Source organism: Elgaria multicarinata, chromosome 2 (assembly GCF_023053635.1).
Source record: "Elgaria multicarinata webbii isolate HBS135686 ecotype San Diego chromosome 2, rElgMul1.1.pri, whole genome shotgun sequence".
Lineage (NCBI taxonomy): Eukaryota > Metazoa > Chordata > Lepidosauria > Squamata > Anguidae > Elgaria > Elgaria multicarinata.
Genome location: NC_086172.1, coordinates 586,945 through 609,145, shown reverse-complemented (window position 1 = coordinate 609,145; position 22,201 = coordinate 586,945). Strand labels below are relative to the sequence as shown.

The 22,201-nt window shown below is 45.0% G+C and overlaps 1 protein-coding gene across 1 annotated transcript in view; it reads right to left on the bottom strand.

Annotated features, from left to right (window-relative positions):
• COL4A2 (collagen type IV alpha 2 chain) overlaps window positions 1–22,201 on the bottom strand; it is a 266,143-nt gene that overhangs the window by 87,987 nt on the left and 155,955 nt on the right. Inside the window, exons 29-30 of the mRNA XM_063115898.1 lie at window positions 20,717–20,878; window positions 1,285–1,455 (exon numbers count right to left, since the gene is read on the bottom strand). Coding sequence (XP_062971968.1) covers window positions 1,285–1,455; window positions 20,717–20,878 — 333 coding nt within the window. The remainder of the gene's footprint in view (window positions 1–1,284; window positions 1,456–20,716; window positions 20,879–22,201) is intronic.

The following is a 22,201-nucleotide window of genomic DNA, read 5'->3' as shown; positions in this document are numbered from 1 at the left end:
AGGAAAAACCCGGATTTGTCAGGATTTTTGGTAACAAGTCCAGGAAGGGGGGAGGAATTATGAAATTTGAAGAAAAATCTGGATTTTTCCCATCCTCTCCACCCAAAGTGGAGCTCCACTTCAATGGGAATTAACAAAAATGCTTACAGCTCCATCATTTTTAATGATAAAAAGATGAAACTTGGCACCATGATAGCTCTTAGGCAGGAATTTAGCCATGCCAAATTTGAAGTGGATCTGTTTACCCATTGAGGTTTTTTTGGGGGGGGGAATTAAAGTTTGAGGTTTTAAAATCATTTTTTTAAAAACCCATAATTTTTAAAGATAGAGATGAAACTTGGCACCATGATAGCTCTTAAGTAGGGCTTTAGCCACGCCAAGTTTAAAACACATCTGTTAATCTGTTGATTTTTAAGGAATTTTTTTAAGTTCAAGGTTTTAAAATTATTATTTTTGAAAACCACTGGACAAAATGAAGCAGGAGAAAAACACTGTGCAAATCCAATGAAAAAGAAGAGATAGTCTCTAGTGTTGGAAAACAGAAAAAGGTTTTTATTTTTTGCTACATGTGTCTTCAATCATTAAAAATTGTATTGTTCTAAAAGGACTTAATGTATAATAAGCTCGATGTTTCGGATCTCCCGATCCTTCTTCAGGAGCTTCTGAAACAAAATAACATCTGTGAACCACAAGTCCAAATACAGTAAGCTAAAACCACTAGATGCAACGGTTTTTTCATTCTTTCTCTGCTGTAGATGTTCCTATGTTTAACACACCTGCTCAACAGTTATCAACGTCTACAGCAGAGAAAGAACGAAAAAAACGTTGCATCTAGCGGTTTTAGCTTACTGTATTTGGACTTGTGGTTCACAGATGTTATTTTGTTTCAGAAGCTCCTGAAGAAGGATTGGGAGATCCGAAACATCGAGCTTATTATACATTAAGTCCTTCTACAACAATACAATTTTTAATGATTGAAGACACATGTAGCAAAAAATAAAAACCTCTTTGGGGTCTTGTGCTCTGAGCAGTTTCATCCCTTGGCATCAAAGGCATCTCCAGTTTTTAGCTAAGAAGTGCTGGGCGAGCAGGGCACCTTTCCTGTTGCAGATTTGGTGGGCCGTTGGGTACCTGGTGCTCAGCAGAGATGAGGTCAAAATGTGGGGAATTATTTTCCATTTATGAACAATGTATTTGCCAACCAATTACTATAAATCAATCTATTTCTTAGAGTAACGGGCCATATAATTCAGGGCTCAGAATTGTTTTTTGTTTTTGCTTTACCTTTCAGACCTGGGAGACCAGGCATTCCGTCTATTCCAGAGAGACCAGCCTCACCAGCTTTGCCCTTAGGTCCAAAGAAACCAGGTTCACCTTTGTTGCCTTCCAGACCTTTCATGCCTACAGGACCAGGTTTTCCTGGATCTCCTGAATCCCCTTTGGAGCCAGGTGAACCTATACAGAGTCACATAGGAAAGAAACAGGATACATTAGATAGTAGTGGATCCATCCAAAAAGCTTCACCTGTTCCCCAGTTATTCCCCAATAACTGGTGTACATAGGCTTACTGCTTTCAGTAGCAGTTGCTGGAAAACATAGGTGAAAGGCTGCAGCTGCACTCGTGTCCTGCTCTTGGGTCCCTGGTCAACAGCTGGTTGGCCACTGTGTGAGCAGAATCCTGGATTAGATGGATCTGTCATAGCTAACCCTGCTGCCTCTGCTTTGGGAGAAGGTGTTTCAGGTAATCAATCAGAATCAAATTTGGACCTAGAAGACGCAGCGCCAGACACCAGCTAGCTTGTACCAGTGGGGGAGGAAGCTCTCACAGGCGATACCTCAGCTGGGAGTCAGCCCTCTCCAGAGCTTATCTCCTCAAAGCCAAATCCTACACACTCATTGGGAAGTGAGCATTCTTCCGGAAGAGAGTGCTTCGACAAGCTAGATGATGCTAGCATCCGCCGGAAGCTAAAAAGCATAGAGCAGAAGGAAGGCATGAGAAAGTCAGTCCGACTAGGATTGCGCCAGAACCTGCCTCCACACCAGGCTCTCTGAAGTTATGGGCGTTTGGGAAGGCACTTCCTGTTCTCCTTGGTCAGACAATTGTCTCACTTAGTATGCATAGTTTTGCCTAGTGGGAAGTTCCCAAGAGATTAGACTCTCTTCAGGCAGAAGAGATGTTTACTGCTTAATAAAAGCTTTGTGGATTACCTAGCAGGCCTCGTCATTTGTCTCCCATAGAAAGCAAAAGCTTTCTGAGAAACATGACAGGATCCTTGGTCTGATCCAGCATGTCACTTCTTATGTTCTTATTGGATAATGTAGGAATTGAATGAACAAACAAACCACTGGAAAGCTGTCATTGTGTAAAGTTTAAAAAGCATTAAAAACAGATTACATACCAGGATAGACAATATCTATTTAAAACAACTATTCTGGGGTCAGTTAAAAATAATTATATGCTGTTAAATATCTGGGAGAAGAGAAAACTCTTGACCTGACACCAAAAAGATAACAATGCTGATGCCAAGCAAGCCTCGTTGGGGAGATTGTTCCATAATTGGGGGGCCACCACTGAAAAAAACCCTCTCCATTATTGCCATCCTCCGAGTTTCCCTTGGAGTAGACACCCAGAGGAGGATCTTAGATGTTGAGCGTAGTTCATGTCAGGAGGAGTGTTCCATTAGGTACTGTGGTACCAAGCCATGTAAGCCTTTATAGGTTTAAACCAGCACCTTGAATCAGGCTTGGAAACGTACAGGCAGCCAATGCAAATGTGCCAGAATAGGTCTTATATGTTCAAACCTTCTGGTTCCTGTTATCAATCTGGCTGCTGCATTTTGCACAAGCTGCAGCTTCTGAACCGTCTTCAAAGGCAGCCCCACATAGAGCATATTGCAGTAATCTAACTTGGAGGTCACCAGATCATAGACAACTGAAGCCAGGTTATCCCTGTCCAGATAGAGGTGTAGCTGGGCCACCAACCGAAGTTGATAGAAGGCACAGGGATGTTTCTAGGAAAAACCCCAAGCTACAGACCTGCTCCGTCAGAGGGAGTGCAACCCCATCCAGAACAGGTTGAACGCCCTCCATCCAGTCAGAAGAACCACCCACTAACAGCATCTCTGTCTTGTCTGGATTGAGTTTCAGTTTATTAGCTCTCATCCAGTCCATTGTCGCAGCCAGGCACCAGTTCAGCACATCCACAGCCTCATCTGATGAAAAGTAGAAGTAGAGCAGTGTGTCATCAGTGTACTGATGACAACGCACTCCAAAACTCCAGATTACATCACTCAATGGTTTCATGTAGATGTTGAACAGCATGGCGTACAAAACTGATCCCTGCCAAACCCCATACTGAAGAATCCATGGGGCCAAGCAATGTTCCCCCAGTACCACCTTCTGGAGCTGACCTGTCAAGTAGTAGTGGAACCACTGCAATGCACTTCCAACTCAGACAGTCATCCCAGAAGGATATGATGGTTGTTGGTATGGAAAGCTGCTGAGAAATCGAGGAGAATAAACAGAGTCATACTCCCCCTGTCCTTCTCCTGACATAGGAGAAAGACAGACCAAGGCTGTTTCCATGCCAAAACCAGGTCTGAAAACAGACTGAAATGGATCCAGATAATCAGGCTCATCCAAGAGTGTCTGGAGCTGGCCTGCAACCACTCACCCAGGGACCTTGCCCAGGAATGGAACATTTGCCACTGGCCTATAGTTTTTACGATTTTCCAGGTCCAAGGAAGGTTTCTTCAGGAGTGGTCTCACTACCACCTCTTTCAGACAGCCCGGGACCATTCCCTCTCGCAGAGAGGCATTAATCACTTCCCTGGCCCAGCCGGCTGTTCCATCCCTGCTAGGTCTCCCCACTCCTGCAGAGGGGAAAGACCTCTGAGACTCTAGACCTCATTAGGAAGTGATTCTACCATGATAAGGGGATAGATGTTCTCTCTCACTTTCAGATCACCAACCTCCTGTTGAGATGAGAAAAATCAAATCAAACGTGTCAATCAAACATAAACAACTTTGGACCAGGATACCTGAGAGAGTGCCTTCTTCTTCGTGGTCTCACACACATATGGGCTTGCACTTGCGTGGAGCTCAATCTCAGGAAGCTTCAATAGCTGAGAGGATTTTGGTGGGAACCCTGCCCACCGTCCTACAGCACATGCTCCAGTGGGTTCCTGCCCAGCCCCTCAGTTCTTCGTTGACCGCCATTGTGGCAGCATCGAACACGGCTTCTCTCTCTTTGAAAGAGTTGTTTTTCGCTCAGGGGACTTCCTCCTACATTTTCCTTTATATTCTCTTTGTTTCTTTTTTCCTTCATATTGTTAGATTTTTTTCATAGCGATCCCTGATTGCATAATTCGGTTCCGGCCGTATGGCCATTAAGGCCCCATTTAGGAAGTGCGTCCGCTGTGGAAGCAAACTACCACCCTCGGACGGCCACTCGCTCTGTGTCCTCTGCCTCAGAGAAGGACACATCGCAGAGACTTGCCATCATTGTATGGCATTTACAAAACAAACCTGCAAACACAGGGCCAACAAACTTCGATCCCTCCTTTGGGATCGAAGGCAGTGGAAGTTCCAACGAACCCACCCGCGCCTACGCACAGAATGCCAACCCTGCCTCTCTGTCCAGAGATGGCTTAAAGTGATGGCAATGCTATTTCACCTGCACAGCCACTTCCAAACATAGGTCAGTCTGAATCCCCAAGAGGTGTTGCTGCGACCACTTCAGCGGCCAGGAAAATGTCTAAACATGCCAGAAAGTCCAAACATCCAGACCCTCAAAAGAAAAAGAGAAAGCAGGGGACAGACTGCTCTCCCCCACGTATGATGCCAACACCCCTGCCGATGCTCGACTCACCGATCCCGACAGTGATACCACCTTCAATACTGATGTCGGTACCGTTACCACTGGCGTCGATCTCAGAAGAAGAGATCCCTGATTCCCCGCCAGCTCAGTCACCTGCGGGCAATCTCAACAGAGTCATAATTAGTCATTCTCCGACCCCAATGCCGACTAGGGTACCGAGAGCTTTGTCTCGCTCCCTGGACCATCACAGGGATCGTTCTCTCTCCCCGATTTCTGACTAGGACCGAGTGTCTAAGTATTCAGTACATTGTCAGGGCAGGAGAGACTGGGACGATTGGCAGCGTTACCACCCTCGACAATATGAGGCTACCCAACCTTTTCATTAAAGGCCACAAAGACCCTCTTATGAGAGCCATTATGAACCTTCCACACTTTGATCAGGCATATCTGATCCCTCACGACTTCCTCCTCCTCCACCACCTCCAGACGCATCTCACCTCTACCACCACTGGGCTGGCAATTGCCTCCCCCTGAACCACAGCAGCCTTTGCTACAACCTTGCTCCCAGGCTGAGGACTCTCCTACAGACAACTATCATTCTGATTCAATGTTGGTATCCTCTCTCACTCCATGGACAACATCTCCTGAAGTGGCGGTGACCTCTCAAGACCCTTCCTCTCCCTCCAAGGATCTTGACAATTTCTCCAAGCAGATCTTGAGAATGGCCAAGGCACTCCGGCTCAAAACTCAACAGCAGGTTGAAAAGCCCAAGGATCCTGTTTTCGACGCCGTACTCACTGAAGCTGCCTCATTGATAGCGATCCCATATCTTCCAACGCTACTCCAAATGACCCAACAGTCATGGTGCACACCTTCATCGGTTGCTCCCATGTCGAAAAGACTCGAGAATATGTATCGCATCCAGAACAAAGAGGTCAAGTTCCTTTTCATTCATCCACCACCCAACTCTGTGATCATTGAATCATCGCAGAGATTCCACTCCTCACCAGCAGACAAGGAAAGCTGAAGACTAGACCTCATGGGCCACCAAATTTATATTTCAGCTTCCCTGAGCTTCAAGGTCACCAACTACCAGGCGACTATGGCCCGTTACCAGCTCTTTCTATGGGACAAGGTAGGCTCCCTATGCGACTACCTCCCTGACAACCAAAGCAAGCTCGCACGTGTCTTCCAAGCTGAGGCTTCTAAACTTGCCAGACAGATTCACACAGCTAGACATCAAACAGATTGTGGCTCAAAAGCCATGGTAAGCACCATTGCACTAGGCAAGCACTTGTTGAGATTGACAGGTCTTACCCAGGAGACTCGCTCCCAGACTGAGGACCTCCACTTTGACAGTGTCAGCCTATTCCATTCCAAAATGGACAAAACTATGGACACTGTCCACAAAGCCAGAACAACGGCTAGGAAAATGTTTTTTTCACAGCCTCAATTTCCCCAACAGCGCTGATGGTACTGACAACCAAATTACCATCCTTCACAATGCAACCATCAAGATCGCCAGTACCGCCAGCAACACCAACCTCAGCAACCAAAGCGCCAATCTTTCGGCACCTCCAAGTCCCCCTCCTCCCGCAGGAGGCAGGAGTACACAAAAAAGCAGCACCCTTGACTTTTTACAGCCCAAATGCAAAGCCTACGACCGCCTGTTTTTGGATCCCGTCTCTGACGTTTCAGCAATGCCTGGGTAGCAATTACCACCGAAGCCTGGATCCTCAGGATCATAGAATCTGGATACCAAATAGAATTCAACACCCTCCCTCCCTAATCAGGCATACGAATAACACCTCCATCGTCTATCCTTGCAGATGAAATCCAATTTTTGATCTCAAAGGGAGCAGTCCAACAGGTAACGGACAAAGAAGCACACACCAGCTTCTACTCACACTATTTCACAGTCCCCAAGAGGAACGGAGGTGTGTGTCCTATCCTAGACTTCAGGTGCATAAATTTCTTCATCACCCCAACATTTTTTGGGATGGTAACACTTGCGTCCATCCTCCCCTTGCTAAAGAAGGGTGATTGGTTTGTGACCATCGACCTAAGAGATGCAAATTTTCACCTCACCATTCGGGAGACAAGTCAGCAGTTCCTTTGCTTTGCAGTTGGAAGCTAATTCTACCAGTTCCAAGTTCTCTCTTCACAAAATGCATGGCTGTCAGATTCTATCCTGTACCACCACCTGGTGGCTGCAGTGCACCTTGCTGGCCGCAGAGTAGTTGCAGGATCCAGGCTCATATCATCAAGCACTCACAGGTGGGGTGATGCAGAACAGATGGGAGCAGCCAAGAAAGGGTTATATAAGAATTGCATTTCCACTCCAGCTTTGCCACAGCAACACGTGCCTGCTGCAGCCCGTTCCCGACTACCTGCAATCCTGGACCTTGCCATGCCTGACCTTCTGTTTCTCCTGACCATGCCTTTTGCTGACCTTGCTTGCCTCTGGACCTGCCTGAACTCTGTTTGCCTCTGGACTCTGGACTTTGCCTTTTGCCTCCGGCCCTGCCTGGACTCTGTTTGCCAGTTTCACCGCCGTCCATTCCGGCCCCGGCATTCCTGCGCTGAGGCCTTGCCGCCTGCACCCCGGACCTTGACAATGGCAGTCGTCTGTGCACATTTAAGACTCAAGGGGATACAAGTATACCCCTACATCAACAACTGGCTCCTTGTAGCACAATCCAGCAGACAGTTAGGAGTCGATATTGCTCAAACTTTCGACACCCTTGAAGCTCTAGATCTCTGTATCAATACAGGGAAATCAGTCTTAGCTCTATCAAGGACCATCCAATTCATTGGTGCTTCCCTCAATTCCATCCAAGGTCGGGCTTTTCTACCAGCACACAGAGCCAAGACAATTTTGACTCTTGCCACATCCATTCGCCACCGGTACAAAGCCACTGCTTTTGACATACAATGACTGCTCAGACTCATGGCCTCAACTACATGCGACCACTACAAAATTGGTTCATCAGAACCTTCAACCTCTGAAGAGATGCCAGGCAAGTTACACTTTACCTGCCTCGCCAAGTCAGTGCCACACTCAACTGATGGGAAAATATCCCAAACCGCAGCGTAGGCTTCTCTTTTCATCTTCCCACACCAACGCAAACGGTTGCAACGGACGCCTCTCTGTCGGGATGGGGTGCACACTGTGGCCCCCTCACAGTACAAGGCAAGTGGTCGACCACTGAGGCTTGCCACCATATAAACTACCTTGAACTACAAGCTGTCCAGGAAGCACTCTGAGCCTTCGAACCTGTCATTCTCCATCAACAAATGCAGATTGTCTCTGACAACACACAGCAGTGTTTTATTTGAACAAGCAAGGAGGTACGTGTTCCATCTCCCTCGTAAACCTCACCATAGCCATCTGGAACTGGTGCATCCACAGACAAATCTCCCTCTCAGCAATCCACATTGCTGGAGATGAAAACGATATTGCCAACACTCTCAGTCGAACCACCTCCATGTCTCACGAGTGGGAAATGAACCTGACAATCTGTCGTGTTTCTCAGAAAGCTCTTGCTTTTGATGGGAGACAAATGACGAGGCCTGCTCGATAATCTGCAAAGCTTTTATTAAGGAGCAAACATCTCTTTTACCTGAAGAGAGTCTAATCTCTTGGAAACTTCCCCCTAGGCAAAACTATGCAAACTAAGTGAGACAATTATCTGACTAAGGAGAACAGGAAGCTCCTTCCTAAATGGCCGTAACTTCAGAGAGCTTGGTGTGGAGGCAGGTTCTGGCGCAATCCTAGTCGGACTGACTTTCTCTTGCCTTCCTTCTGCTCTATGCGTTTTAGCTTCCGGCAGACGCTAGCATCATCTAGCTTGTCGGGGCACTCTCCTCCGGAAGAAAGCTCACTTCCCACTGAATGTGTAGGATTTGGCCTTGAGGAAATAAGATCTAGAGAGAGCTGACTCCCAGCTAATGAATCGCCCGTGAGAGCTTCCTCCCCCACTAGTACAACCTAGCTGGTGTCTAGCGCCTCCTTTTCTAGATGCGAATCTGATTCTGATGGATTACCTGAAAAACCTTCTCCCAAAACAAGAACATTAGAGTTAGGCATGACACAATCCTGAAAGAACTGTTGGGAAGTTCTTTGGTTCCTGACTTGGAGTTGAGCAGGAGCAGGGAAGAGCAGCTGGCCCAGCTCAAGTAGGAGCTATAAAAGTAAGCCAGATTCCCAGGGAGGGAGCGAGCTAACAGGAAGAACAAACAGGAGTTTGACAGGGGGAGTGTAGGGGAAGAGGAGACCAAGGAAAGGGGAAGAAGAGAAGCCTCAAGGAAGCCCAGGAGGCTGCCAATTCAAAGAGGCCGTGTGCTTGCCATGTGCTCCTGAGTGCTGAGTAAGAGGGTCGGTGTGGATAGTTGCTGCAGGACCTGAAGGGGGAGTGGCCTGATTGTCAGTTGGACTCCGCAATCAGTGCCTAATTGCTGTTGATTGTTGTTGGCCTTTCAGTGATCTCATTCTGGTTCCTGACTTGGAGCTGAGCAGGAGCAGGGAAGAGCAGCTGGCTCAGCTCAAGTAGGAGCTATAAAAGTAAGCCAGATTCCCAGGGAGTGAGCGAACAGGAAGAACAAACAGGAGTTTGACAGGGGGAGTGTAGGGGAAGAGGAGACCAAGGAAAGGGAAAGAAGAGAAGCCTCAAGGAAACCCAGGAGGCTGCCAATTCAAAGAGGATGTGTGCTTGCCATGTGCTCCTGAGTGCTGAGTAAGAGGGTCGGTGTGGATAGTTGCTGCAGGACCTGAAGGGGGAGTGGCCTGATTGTCAGTTGGACTCAGCAATCAGTGCCTAATTGCTGTTGATTGTTGTTGGCCTTTCAGTGACCTCATTCTGGTTCCTGACTTGGAGCTGAGCAGGAGCAGGAAAGAGCAGCTGGCCCAGCTCAAGTAGGAGCTATAAAAGTAAGCCAGATTCCCAGGGAGTGAGCGCACAGGGAGCGAGCTAACAGGAAGAACAAACAGGAGTCTGACAGGGGGAGTTCGGCAGGGGAGGTCAAGGGGGAGGCATCTAAAATAAAAAAATAAATAAAAAAATAAAAAAATAAAAAAGAGGTGGGAAATCCAAAGAAAAACAAAGAGAAAAAACCCCCACAAAACCACCACCACCAAAAAAAAAAAAAGATCTTACTTTCCCTTAAGACATACTCATATAGTTGTGTACCTTCAGAGAGGACACAACAAAGCAAAGGAAATTCTACTATAATCAAAAAGGAAAAAAACCAAAGCAGAAATCGACAATATGGATGGAAAGGAGTCCCTAGAGGTGGTGACTTGCAAAGGGTATGCAATGTTCGTGTTTCTGCCTGAGCTCAACATGGCGTATACCTGAAACAAGTGTAAGCTGGTGGCACTTTTGGAAGAAAAAGTGAGAGGATTTGAGCAGCGAGTGTCCACCCTCCAAGGAATAAGAGAAGTCGAGGAGTTCTTAGACCGAACGGTGGAACTGCAACAGCAACAAGAAGCACATGAGATTGAAGAACAACAGCCAGCTGAAGCAGAAGTGGAGTATGCTGAGGGGAGGGAAGCCAATGAAGAGGAAACTCCCTGGAAAAGAGTGACAGTTAGGAGCGGAGGAATTAGAGGGCGTTCTGCACCGGTGGAGCCATTGGAGTTAAGCAACCGCTTTCAGCTTCTGGAGAATGAGACTGAAGGACAGTTTGCAGAGGAGGAAGTACAGGAGACACCATGCAACAGTGACCAAGAGGCAGAAGGTAGGTCAACCAAGAAGAAGAGAAGAGTAGTCGTTGTGGGAGACTCCCTGCTGCATAGGATTGAAACCCAAGTATGTCGTGAAGACCCATGGACTCGCCAGGTGTGCTGTCTCCCTGGAGCACAGATTAGAGATGTGACTGAAGGGTTACCGAAGCTCATAAAGCCCACGGACACATACCCCTTTCTTCTCATCCATGTGGGAACAAATGATGTCGCCAAGCAGAGCTATGAAGAAATCATTTCAGACTTTGAAGTTCTGGGAAGGAAACTGAAGAACTTTGGGGCCCAGGTAGTTTTCTCATCCATCCTCCCGATTCTTGGAAGAGGATTAGAAAGGGAAAGAAAAATACTCCGGATGAATGACTGGCTTCGAAGGTGGTGCCGTCGTGAGAGTTTTGGATTCTGGGACCACGGGCTACGCTACTTGGAACATGAACTGCTGGCAAGGGATGGGTTGCACCTCACAAGGGCTGGAAAGAATGAGTTCGGCCACAGCATGAAGAACTTGATCAGGAGGGCTTTAAACTGAATCTTACGGGGGTGGGAGACGTAAATTTTGAGGCAACAATGGATGAAGGCCAATGCACCACAGTACAGAGAACAGCTCCAACAGTGTCCCAAAATAGTGTCTGCAACAATGTAGGAACAAAGCCAGACTATAAAACACATGGTCTTCGATGTCTATATACTAATGTCCAGAGCATGGGAAACAAACAGAATGAACTTGAACTCTTATTACTTGAAGGCAAATACAACTTGATAGGTATAACTGAAACTTGGTGGGATGACTCCCGTGACTGGAATATAGCAATTGAAGGATATAACTTGTTCAAAAAGAACAGAAGAAATAGAAAGGGAGGTGGAGTTGCACTATATGTTAAAAATACCTATCCCTGCACAGAAATACAGGTGGATGAGACTGGGAGCCCTATCGAGAGCGTCTGGATTAAAATAAATGGGGCTAGGAATAAAAAGAATATGATAATCGGAGTCTACTACCGACCACCCAATCAAGGAGAAGACGAGGACGAAACTTTTGAGAAACAAATTGCCAGTGTTTCAAGGAAGTGTGATGTAGTAGTGATGGGGGACTTCAATTACCCTGATATCTGTTGGGAGATCATTACTGCCAAAAGCGGCCCTTCTAAGAAATTCTTGACATGTATGGGTGATAACTTTCTCCTACAGAAAGTGGTGGAAGGAACTAGAGGATCGGCAATCCTTGACTTGTTATTGACCAATAGGGATGACTTAGTGGATAAAGTGGCAGTTACGGGAACTCTGGGGGAAAGAGTAATGAAGGAGCTAGCAGAAGAACTCTCAGAACCTTTGTCTATTATCTTTGCAAAATCATGGAAGACGGGTGAGGTGCCGGATGACTGGAGGAGGGCTAACGTCCCTATCTTCAAAAAGAGCAAAAAGGAGGAACCTGGGAACTACAGACCAGTCAGTCTGACATCCATCCCTGGGAAAATTCTGGAGCAGATTATAAAGAAGTCAATCTGTAAACACCTTGAAATCAATGCAGTGATTACTAGAAGCCAACATGGATTTGTCAGGAATAAATCCTGTCAGACTAATCTGATCTCATTTTTTGATAGGATAACCTCCCTTGTGGACTGTGGGAATGCTGTGGACTTCAGCAAAGCTTTTGACAAAGTACCACATGACATTCTGATTAACAAACTAGTTAAAAGTGGGCTAGATGGAACAACTATTAGGTGGATTCACAGTTGGCTACAGAATCAGACTCAAAGAGTACTTATCAATGGAACCTTCTCAAACTGGGGAGAGGCAACGAGTGGGGTGCCGCAGGGCTCAGTCCTGGGCCCAGTGCTCTTCAACATTTTTATTAATGATTTGGACGAGGAGGTGCAGGGAACGCTGATCAAATTTGCAGATGACACCAAATTGGGTGGGATAGCTAATACCCTGGAAGACAGAAACAAACTTCAAAGTGATCTTGATAGGCTGGAGTGCTGGGCTGAAAACAACAGAATGAAATTTAATAGGGATAAATGCCAAGTTCTACATTTAGGGAATAGAAACCAAATGCACAGTTACAAGATGGGGGACACTTGGCTCAGCAATACTACAAACGAGAAAGATCTTGGTATTGTTGTAGATCGCAAGCTGAATATGAGCCAACAGTGTGATATGGCTGCAAGAAAGGCAAATGCTATTTTGGGCTGCATTAATAGAAGTATAGCTTCCAAATCACGTGAGGTACTGGTTCCTCTCTATTCGGTCCTGGTTAGGTCTCATCTAGAGTATTGTGTCCAGTTCTGGGCTCCACAATTCAAGAAGGATGCAGACAAGCTGCAGCGTGTTCAGAAGAGGGCAACCAGGATGATCAGGAAACAAAGCCCTATGAAGAGAGACTGAAAGAACTGGGCATGTTTAGCCTGAAGAAGAGAAGATTGAGGGGAGACATGATAGCACTCTTCAAATACTTAAAAGGTTGTCACACAGAGGAGGGCCAGGATCTCTTCTCGATCGTCCCAGAGTGCAGGACACGGAATAACGGGCTCAAGTTAAAGGAAGCCAGATTCCGGCTGGACATCAGGAAAAACTTCCTGACTGTTAGAGCAGTGTGACGGTGGAATCAGTTACCTAGGGAGGTTGTGGGCTCTCCCACACTAGAGGCCTTCAAGAGGCAGCTGGACAAGCATCTGTCAGGGATGCTTTAGGGTGGATTCCTGCATTGAGCAGGGGGTTGGACTCGATGGCCTTGTAGGCCCCTTCCAACTCTGCTATTCTGTGATTCTATTAAGTGCCTTTGGTAGATCTCTTCACCACAGAGGTGAACAGGGTATGCCATCATTTCTGCAGCAGCGCCGACAACGGCACCCACTCCATGGGAGACGCCTTCACAATTCCATGGTCCAGGGGAGACGCATTTCCGCTTTCTACATCTTTCCACCCTTCCCATTTCTCACAAGAGTTCTCTCCAAAATACAGAGCAATCACACCTGCTGCATAGTGATCTCCACTTGGTGGCTGAGACAACCATGGTTCACACAACTTCTATTGCAGTCCAGACGGACATTTCTCAAACTCCCCTCAATGCCGAATCTCCTTACCAATGACGATGGCAGAGTGTCTCCTCCGGATGTCACCACTCTATGACTAACGGCCTTACTGATCTGCAACTAAGCGCACCCCCCCCACCACAGCCGATACAAGACATCCTCTTGTAGACATCCTACAAGACATCGCCTCTTGTAGGCGACCAGCCACTACACACTCCTACTCTCAGAAATGGAAAGCTTGTGCTACCATTGCCATGTCCTTAGGCTGTGACCCTGCCTCTGCTTCACAACAAAACATACTGCAGTTCCTCCACTCCCTTCACCTTAAAGGACTTAAGCCTACCTCCATTAGGGTTTATCTAGCAGCCATTTCAGTTCGACACCCACCTATTGGGATCTTCACAGTTTTCACTCACCCATTAATATGTCAATTCTTTAAAGGCCTTCAAAACATAACTGCCCCCACCAGATCAGTTCTACTGACATGGAGCCTTTCTGTGGTCCTCCATGCATTCACCAAATATTCCTTTGTGCGTCTTGCAACCGTCGATCGACACCTTCTAACATTCCTAGTTGCTATCACGTCTGCCCAAAGAGCCAGTGAACTCACTGCACTATGAGTCGATCAACCATACCTTAATTTCCACAGAGACAAGGTCGTTCTTTGCCCAGACATTGCTATCCTCCCTAAAGTGGTCACTGACAGGGTATCTTCTCCAACAAAACCTGTTATCTTATCCTTTCAGCGGGTTTTCCCGTTGACGCTATTGCATAAACAGGACAATAAACTGGAGGCCTGTTAAGTTCACATTCAAAATGGTAAGAACAAGAAAATAATAAACAATCTTGTATTATAAATATATGTTTAAACGGTACTACACTGATGTAATTACCAGCACTGTATTGTGTCTAAAAACTATGACTGTGATATACGTATATCATGTATCAGAAAGTATTTATTGTAAAAACATGATTGTCTCAGGAGTAATTTCCATGCACATTTTTGTTAGGCAACTAGCAGTTTGCCGTTGATGACCGTGCAGGTGGATGCCTCAGGTATATTTGTAAATAAATAAGGTTAATGATCACTGTCCTTGGCATCTCTGTCAGCCATGGCTACAGTCCAATCACTTATCATACATCCGCCGAAAACTTCCCACAGTTGACTGCTATGCTTATCCTACAAGCAGTTTCATCAAGAAGAGGGGGGAAAAGAGGGAAAAAACTATCCCACCAAATGCCACTATATTTCTTTTAACAATATATACCATTTTGCCCAAGAATGTAAAACTATGATTCCTTCCGATCACCTTTTTTTAAAAAATTATATCTTAAATTAAAAAAAAGAGGTATCTTACCCAGTCCAAGATGTTTACTTTCACTTTTGCTATTATGAGAATCTCCTTTGGATGTAATTTAATTAATCCAATAAATTGTTGTCAGGAGTGAGGGTATTCGAGCTTTAAATCTTGAAAAGTCTATCAAGTCTTCCAAGATTCTGGAATGACTTTGAGCAAGTTGTAAATCTAAATGCCTGAGCTGTACACCTACGAAGCCAAATTGACTGAGTTTGCACTTCGACAAATTAACTGCCCGGGACGGGTTCAAAAGGCAAGCGAGGTTATCTTCAGATCTCGCCTTTAGTTCTGGGGTGAATTTGCCTGGCAGGGAGCCCCCACACCAGCTTAATTAGTCATTCCGTTTCTCTGCTGTTAGCAGAGCATCAGCAGAGTGTCAGCCAGCCATGTCACCTCACCGGAAGTCCACAGCTATGAAGTCCTGAGTCGAGCAGCCTTGGTGTAGAAGTTGAAATTCCCCAGAACCATTATCCTAGGAGATCTCAACACCAAATGCAAGACCATCTCTATCAGTTCAGCCAGGGAAACGATATACAAGCAGAATCTCTAATCTGTTCTGGGCATCCAACACATGATACAAACATTCAAGATGGTCACTTGAATAAACATGAAGCCTAAAGACGGAGAAGGAATTCCTGTGGACCACAGCAATCTACCCTCCCAGACCCTTGGATCTATGTTAGTGCTGCACCAAATACTCCGGAGGGCATAGCTGGGAGAGACTAACACTTCCCAGTTTCGCCACTCAGGTCTCAGCAATAAACACCAGGTTGGTCCTCTAATTCAGGGGTCCCCAACCCCCGGGCCACGGACCAGTACTGGTCCATGGCCTGTTAGGAACCGGGCCGCGTAGTTGAGCTGCCCTCCAGGACGCCAGGGCAGCTTCAGAACGGCGCATCCGGCCGGAAGCCACTCTGGGACAGCGACTTCCCAAAGCCGCGCGCCTGCCCCAGCGTCTCGGCCCCGCCTCGGCCAGGCAGGCGAGACGGCGCCCTGTGCCCAGGCCCGCTGGGGTGGGGGTAGGGGTGGGCGGGTGAAAGCAGTCCACCTGCGTGGCCCGGTTCCTAACAGGCCACGGGCGTGGCTTCACTTCCTAACAAGCCACGGGCACCCAGCTGAAGCGAAGAGGCCCCCCTTACCTTGGCACCTCCCTAACCCTAACCCTAGCCCAAATGAATAAAAAACAAACGTCGCTGGAGAGCTTCCATTGCCAACATCCTATCTTTGTGAAGCGGTGTTTTCTGCATTGACAACAACCAAAACGAAATTACGGAGTAGACTGGACATAAGCAACACACTTTGGGTGTCACTGTCTCCCATCACCCCCAGATGGAACCATCTAGTTTCAGGTAAACAAACTCTGGGCTCCCACTGATTCTCATTATGATGAGTTGTATAATTATTTCATTATATATTACAATGTAATAATAATAGAAATAAAGTGCACAATAAGTGTAATGTGCTTGAATCATCCCCAAACCATCCCTTCAAACCCACCCACTGCCCCGGTCCGTGGAAAAATTGTCTTCCACGAAACCGGTCCCTGGTGCCAAAAAGGTTGGGGACCGCTGCTCTAATTCATTATTAAATCATAGATGAGGGGGATTTTGTTTGGACCTGGCAAGGGCAAGCTGGTAAAGCAGCCAAGAACCACCTGGGGGGAAGAACTGGAACAGTGAACCCCTCTACCTATTATTACACTAACTACCTATCCCTCCCCACTAATAGCCAGTGAATTTTCCAAGCACATATTTAAATATATATGTAAAATGGAGAGCCCCCAGTCACAAACATTTGCATGATTTAATAGCATTGAACAACGCTAAGTTTGTTTTTAACGGTCCCCAGAAATTTTTAAATGGATAATGTTGTTTTTATATTGTTGTCAATATGTTTCTGATGGTTTTTTAAATTTTGTATACTTTTTTAATGTTTACTGTTTTTAACTGTTGTAAACCGCCCAGAGAGCTTCAGCTGTGGGGCGGTATATAAATGTAATAAATAAATAAATAAATAAAATGATGTTAATTTGGGACAGGGAAGTGTTCTCTGTTGGCCAAGGTCACAGAATCATAGAATAGTAGAGTTGGAAGGGGCCTATAACACCACAGAGTCCAACCCCCTGCTCATTGCAGGAATCTACCTTAAAAAAACGAGCATGGGGGGGGGGAGGAGATAACAAAAAAGGACCTAATAAACGGCTGATAGAGCACAAATATAATCACTTTCAGAGGATGCTGTTGTGAGTATAGAATTTTTAACAAGCAATTGCTTTGATATAACGCAAATGTAATAGCTTTCAAAGAACGCAGTTACAATTTTTAACAAGGTGGTTGTTGGTTTGAGAATACAATTGCAAGTGTACAGTTTTTGACAAGCAGTTGCTAATTTTTAAAATTGTAATAAAGTTTAACATACAGTTGCTATATTTAACAAGCAATAGTGAATCTTTAATAGACAGTTGCTTTCTTTGACATGCAATTGCTGATGTATTTTTTTTAACACAGTTACTATTTTTAAACATGCAATTGCTAATGTATTTTTTGAACAAACATTAACTGATTATAAATTTAATAATAAATTGTAACATGCAATTGCTAATGTTTAAATCCTTCATGCAGTTGCTTGTTTTCAAATCTTGATATCAGTTGCTAATGTTCAAGTCTTAATAAAATCTTAAGACGTATAATGGATAAATAATGGCTACAGGTCTTAATAAAAACTTAAGACATAATAATGGCTAAATTCCAAAAATCCTGGATACAGGTTCTAGAGCCATAGTGTGGAACTGAAGTATAAAGAGATTCCCATACCTGTTTGCTCACCCCCTCTCAACATCCCCCAACTCATTTTTTGATTGACCTGTTAGATGTTATTCTTGAGAATAATTATTTCCGTTTTGATACGCAATATTTTTTTCAAATCAAAGGAGCAGCCATGAGCAGTCCTGCGGCTCCGAGCATAGCCAACATATTCATGCCAGCTCTCGAAAATTCTATCATTCTAAATCCATTATCTAATCCATTTTTTCATTGTTTTCAATATTATGGTAGATATATAGATGACATTTTTATTATTTTTTCTCAACACTCTTTAGTGGATAATTTTTTCACTTGGATTAATTACATCAATGATGATATTAAATTCACATGTCATAGGGACAACTGCCAAATTGCTTTTTTCTCGTTCAAATTGTTAACCACAGTGTCCAAATTAATGGATATTCCAAACCAACAGATAGAAATTCCATTTTGCACTATACCAGTCACCACCCCAAACAGACAGAACCTTCCATTTGGCCAATTTCTGCACCTTAGAAGAAACAACACAGCCAACATCTCATATCATTTACAGGCTAATGACCTTACACGTGAACTTATTTATTTATTTATTGCATTTCTATACCGCTCAATAGCCGAAGCTCTCTGGGCAGTTTACAAATTTAAGACAATTCAAACAAAACAATAGTATAAAACTATAATATACAATACAATATAAAAGCACAACCAAGTTAAGTACAGCAGCAATGCAAAAATACAAATTTAAAATACAAATTTAAAACAGCAAAGTTAAAATTAATTTATAGACTGTTTAAATATTGGGAGAATAAAAAGGTCTTCACCTGGCGTCTAAAAGAATATAATGTAGGTGCCAAGCGAACCTCCTTAGGGAGCTCATTCCACAGCCGGGGTGCCACATCAGAAAAGGCCCTCTTCCTGGTAGCCCCCTGCCTCACTTCCTTTGGCAGGGGCTCACGGAGAAGGACCCCTGAGGATGACCTTAGGGTCCGGGTAGGTACATATGGGAGAAGGCGTTCCTTCAGATAGCCTGGCCCCAAGCCGTTTAGGGCTTTAAATGTTAATACCAGCACTTTGAATTGGGCCCGGACCTGGACTGGCAGCTAATGAAGCTGGAAAAGGACTGGCGTGATGTGGTCTCGTCGGCCAGTTCCTGTTAGTAACTGTGCAGCCCTGTTTTGTACCAGTTGAAGTTTCTGGACGGATTTCAAAGGCAGCCCCATGTATAACGCATTGCAGTAATCCAAACGAGAGGTTATCAGCGCATGGATAACTGTAGCTAGGCTATCTGCGTCCAGATAAGGGCGCAGTTGGTATATCAGCCTAAGCTGATAAAAGGTGCTCTTTGCCACTGAGTTCACCTGTGCCTCAAGTGACAGCTCTGGATCCAAGAGCACCCCCAAACTACGAACCTGATCCTTTAGGGGGAGTGCAACCCTGTCCAGAACAGGGTGAACATCACCTAGCCGGACAGGTTACTCTAAACAGGTCATTCAATCCTCACGACAAAAGGCAGGTCTGATCACAAGACAATCATTATTTCAACCCAAGGTGAAATCAATAGGCTCATGTTTATTCTGGTCCATGGAGTACCACAACTTATCGTCACACATTAAATCCATTATATATAAACACTGGCATTTAGTACAAGATATCCCTGGCTGCCAAACATTTCCGCTGGTCACTTTACGCAGAACTCACAATCTTGGTGACAAATTGGTTCATTCGGACGTTCTAGATTATTTCCGTCCCATGACACGAACTATTGGTTATTATAAATGTGGGCATTGTAATTGTTGCCCACAATCCACACAACTTCAAGATTTTATCAACCCCATAGATAATCACAAATATTCCTTAAAAACATTCACAACATGTTCTACATCTTATGTCATATATATCATCACGTGCCCTTGCTCTAAGATATACATGGGACAAACATCAAGGCCTCTCAAAACAAGAATATCTGAACATAAAAGCAGAATCTGCACCCAGAATATGGAAGCCCCTCTAACTTCACACTTCACACATTTCCATCATACTCCTGAATCCTTAAAATTCTTTGCAATTGAACATATACAACAACGCCCTTTCAAATCTATCTGCATCTCAAAAATGTTGCTAAAAAGAGAGGCTTATTGGATTTTTAGACTAGGAATCTGGCTTCCTGTAACTTCAGCCAGTGGTTCTGAGAGTTCTTCCACCAGCTTCTTTATTACTCTAGGTGTTGCTAGCGGTCCAAGCTTAGTGCAGCAACTTAGGAGTAGGTTTTAAATGTCCTCACCTTCTCCTCTGCTCTCATCCAGCTGCTGTACTCTGTTGCTGAGGCGCATCCGTCAAAACTAATGCAAAGCCTCCATCTCTCCTCTGAAAAGTCCCAAACAGTGTAACACCCACCCACCCCAAATGACAGTCACAAGGTGAAGACAATAAATGCACAGCTGGTCTACCAGCCACTCTACGCGCTTACCAAGTGATTCAGCCCAATGTCTGTATAAAGAGTTTCTATGGCAACACAATACATTTGGGGGAGTGACTGCAGCAATTGTGGGGATTTTCTACATGGCTTAAGTTAAAGTATATTATAGGCAGTATTTTGGTAAGTATTATGCATGGAAAGTCCGTATAAATGTTTAGATTGTATATGAGCAACCTGCGGGCCTCTGCAGATGCCTGTATGCTGACTGCACACTCCTCAGCTATTCCCAGTGGCAAACAACTGGGACAGGTATGTGTTAGGATTGTTAGAATTCCATCAAATAACTCCTGACTATGAAGTTGACTGCCAATGGGAATAGCTGGAAGCATGTGTGTATGGGGCAGAGAGTCAGGGGTTGGGGTGGGGGAGGCTCTGTGGCCCTCAGGGGTAAACGTTGCCGACAATGTTTTAGCACAGGAAAGTTCTCAACCTGTACAAGCAAAGTATGAGGAAAATCACGTTTGGGAAGAACACAGGAAAAAATATTTACCAACGAATCCTTGTGAACCTATTCTGCCCATGGGTCCTTGTTGGCCCAGCAGTCCAGGAAATCCAAATGATCCTTGTGGTCCTGGAACACCAATCAAGCCAACAGGCCCAGGAGATCCATGTTGCCCTTTGGCTCCGGGTGGACCTGGAATGCCATCATTTCCTATCCATGAACACAAAAGAAGTCATTAAAAATAATACTTTGGGTATCTTGTGTATATATCCAGGCTAAATTAATCAAAGGTCATGACTACCTTTGTGCCTTTAAAATAAATGGGACAACGTTCAGCTAACTGAGCCAAGATCCAAACCACATCCTGGAAGTAATTATAAATAGTGATTCTATAGAAAATAAATTTCTTGTCTGTAAACACACATATTGTCTGTTGTGATCCTATCTGCTCACAAAAGAAAAGCAGCAGCATTCATCTGTTCTGGAAAAGCTATGCATCAGGAATGGGCAGCACGCAGCCTACAGGCCTTGGTCACCCACTAGTGAGGCCCCTGCCACCCCCACTGCCACATAGCAGATACAGAGCCCTAAAACAGCCAAAGTTGGTTGACAAATGAGCTAGATTTGATCTTTTAGTTGCTCTGTAGTGCTCCAGATATTTTTTTCATTAAAAAAAGGTTTTATTTTTTACTTTTGGGAGGGGGGTTCCTGGCAGACCCAGGCCCATGGGAGTTGGGTCTGGGGGGCAAAAATGGTTTCCAGACTTCCCAGACCCATGACACATAAAGGCACTTCTTTAGCCCTGTTTTCTTAGCCAACCATTATTATTTATTCCAGTAGTGTTATGTACAATTTCTTTGATGAAATATTTATTAATTTTATTTATTTATACCTTGCCACCAAAAAACAGCATTCAAAGCAGCTTACAACAACAATTTAAAATAGATTAAAACACACATGACCAAAGCCATGTTTGGGTGAGCACGCCCCCTTGGGGAAGTGTTACAAAGTAGCTTCTGTGAGCAGCACTGACTCCACTTTGAAGCAGCCAAAACTCCACCTGCAGCAGGAATGAGACTGAGAGCATTCACACAAGGATAAATCATGTAATCATTTTCTGATAGACTTAGTCAAATGCATTCCCCAGAGACAAAGGTGGGGGTAAAATTAAGCAGAATATGAATGCTGGATGGCAGGAGTGATACCTGGTCATGCACGTGCTAATACAGCCCTGTTGCTGAACTCCAGCCTGAACACATGTTTTTAAAGCAATCATTATTGTGTAAAGTCATCTTTTGTAAAGAGAATGTTTCAGCAAGTACAGCCATCATCCCCAATCACCCTCTTTTGTTATGTCTCTCTTCCATAGCAAGTAGTATCACTTCCAGTGTTTATGAGCAGTGATGTCACTGCTTTTCTTTAGATTGTATAAAAACCCTCAGGTTTTAGAGAAGAGAGGCTGGTGCTCTCTCTCTCTCTCTTTTACTAAAAGCACAAAGAATACTACCCAATCCAGCTTGCGCGAGCAAGCTG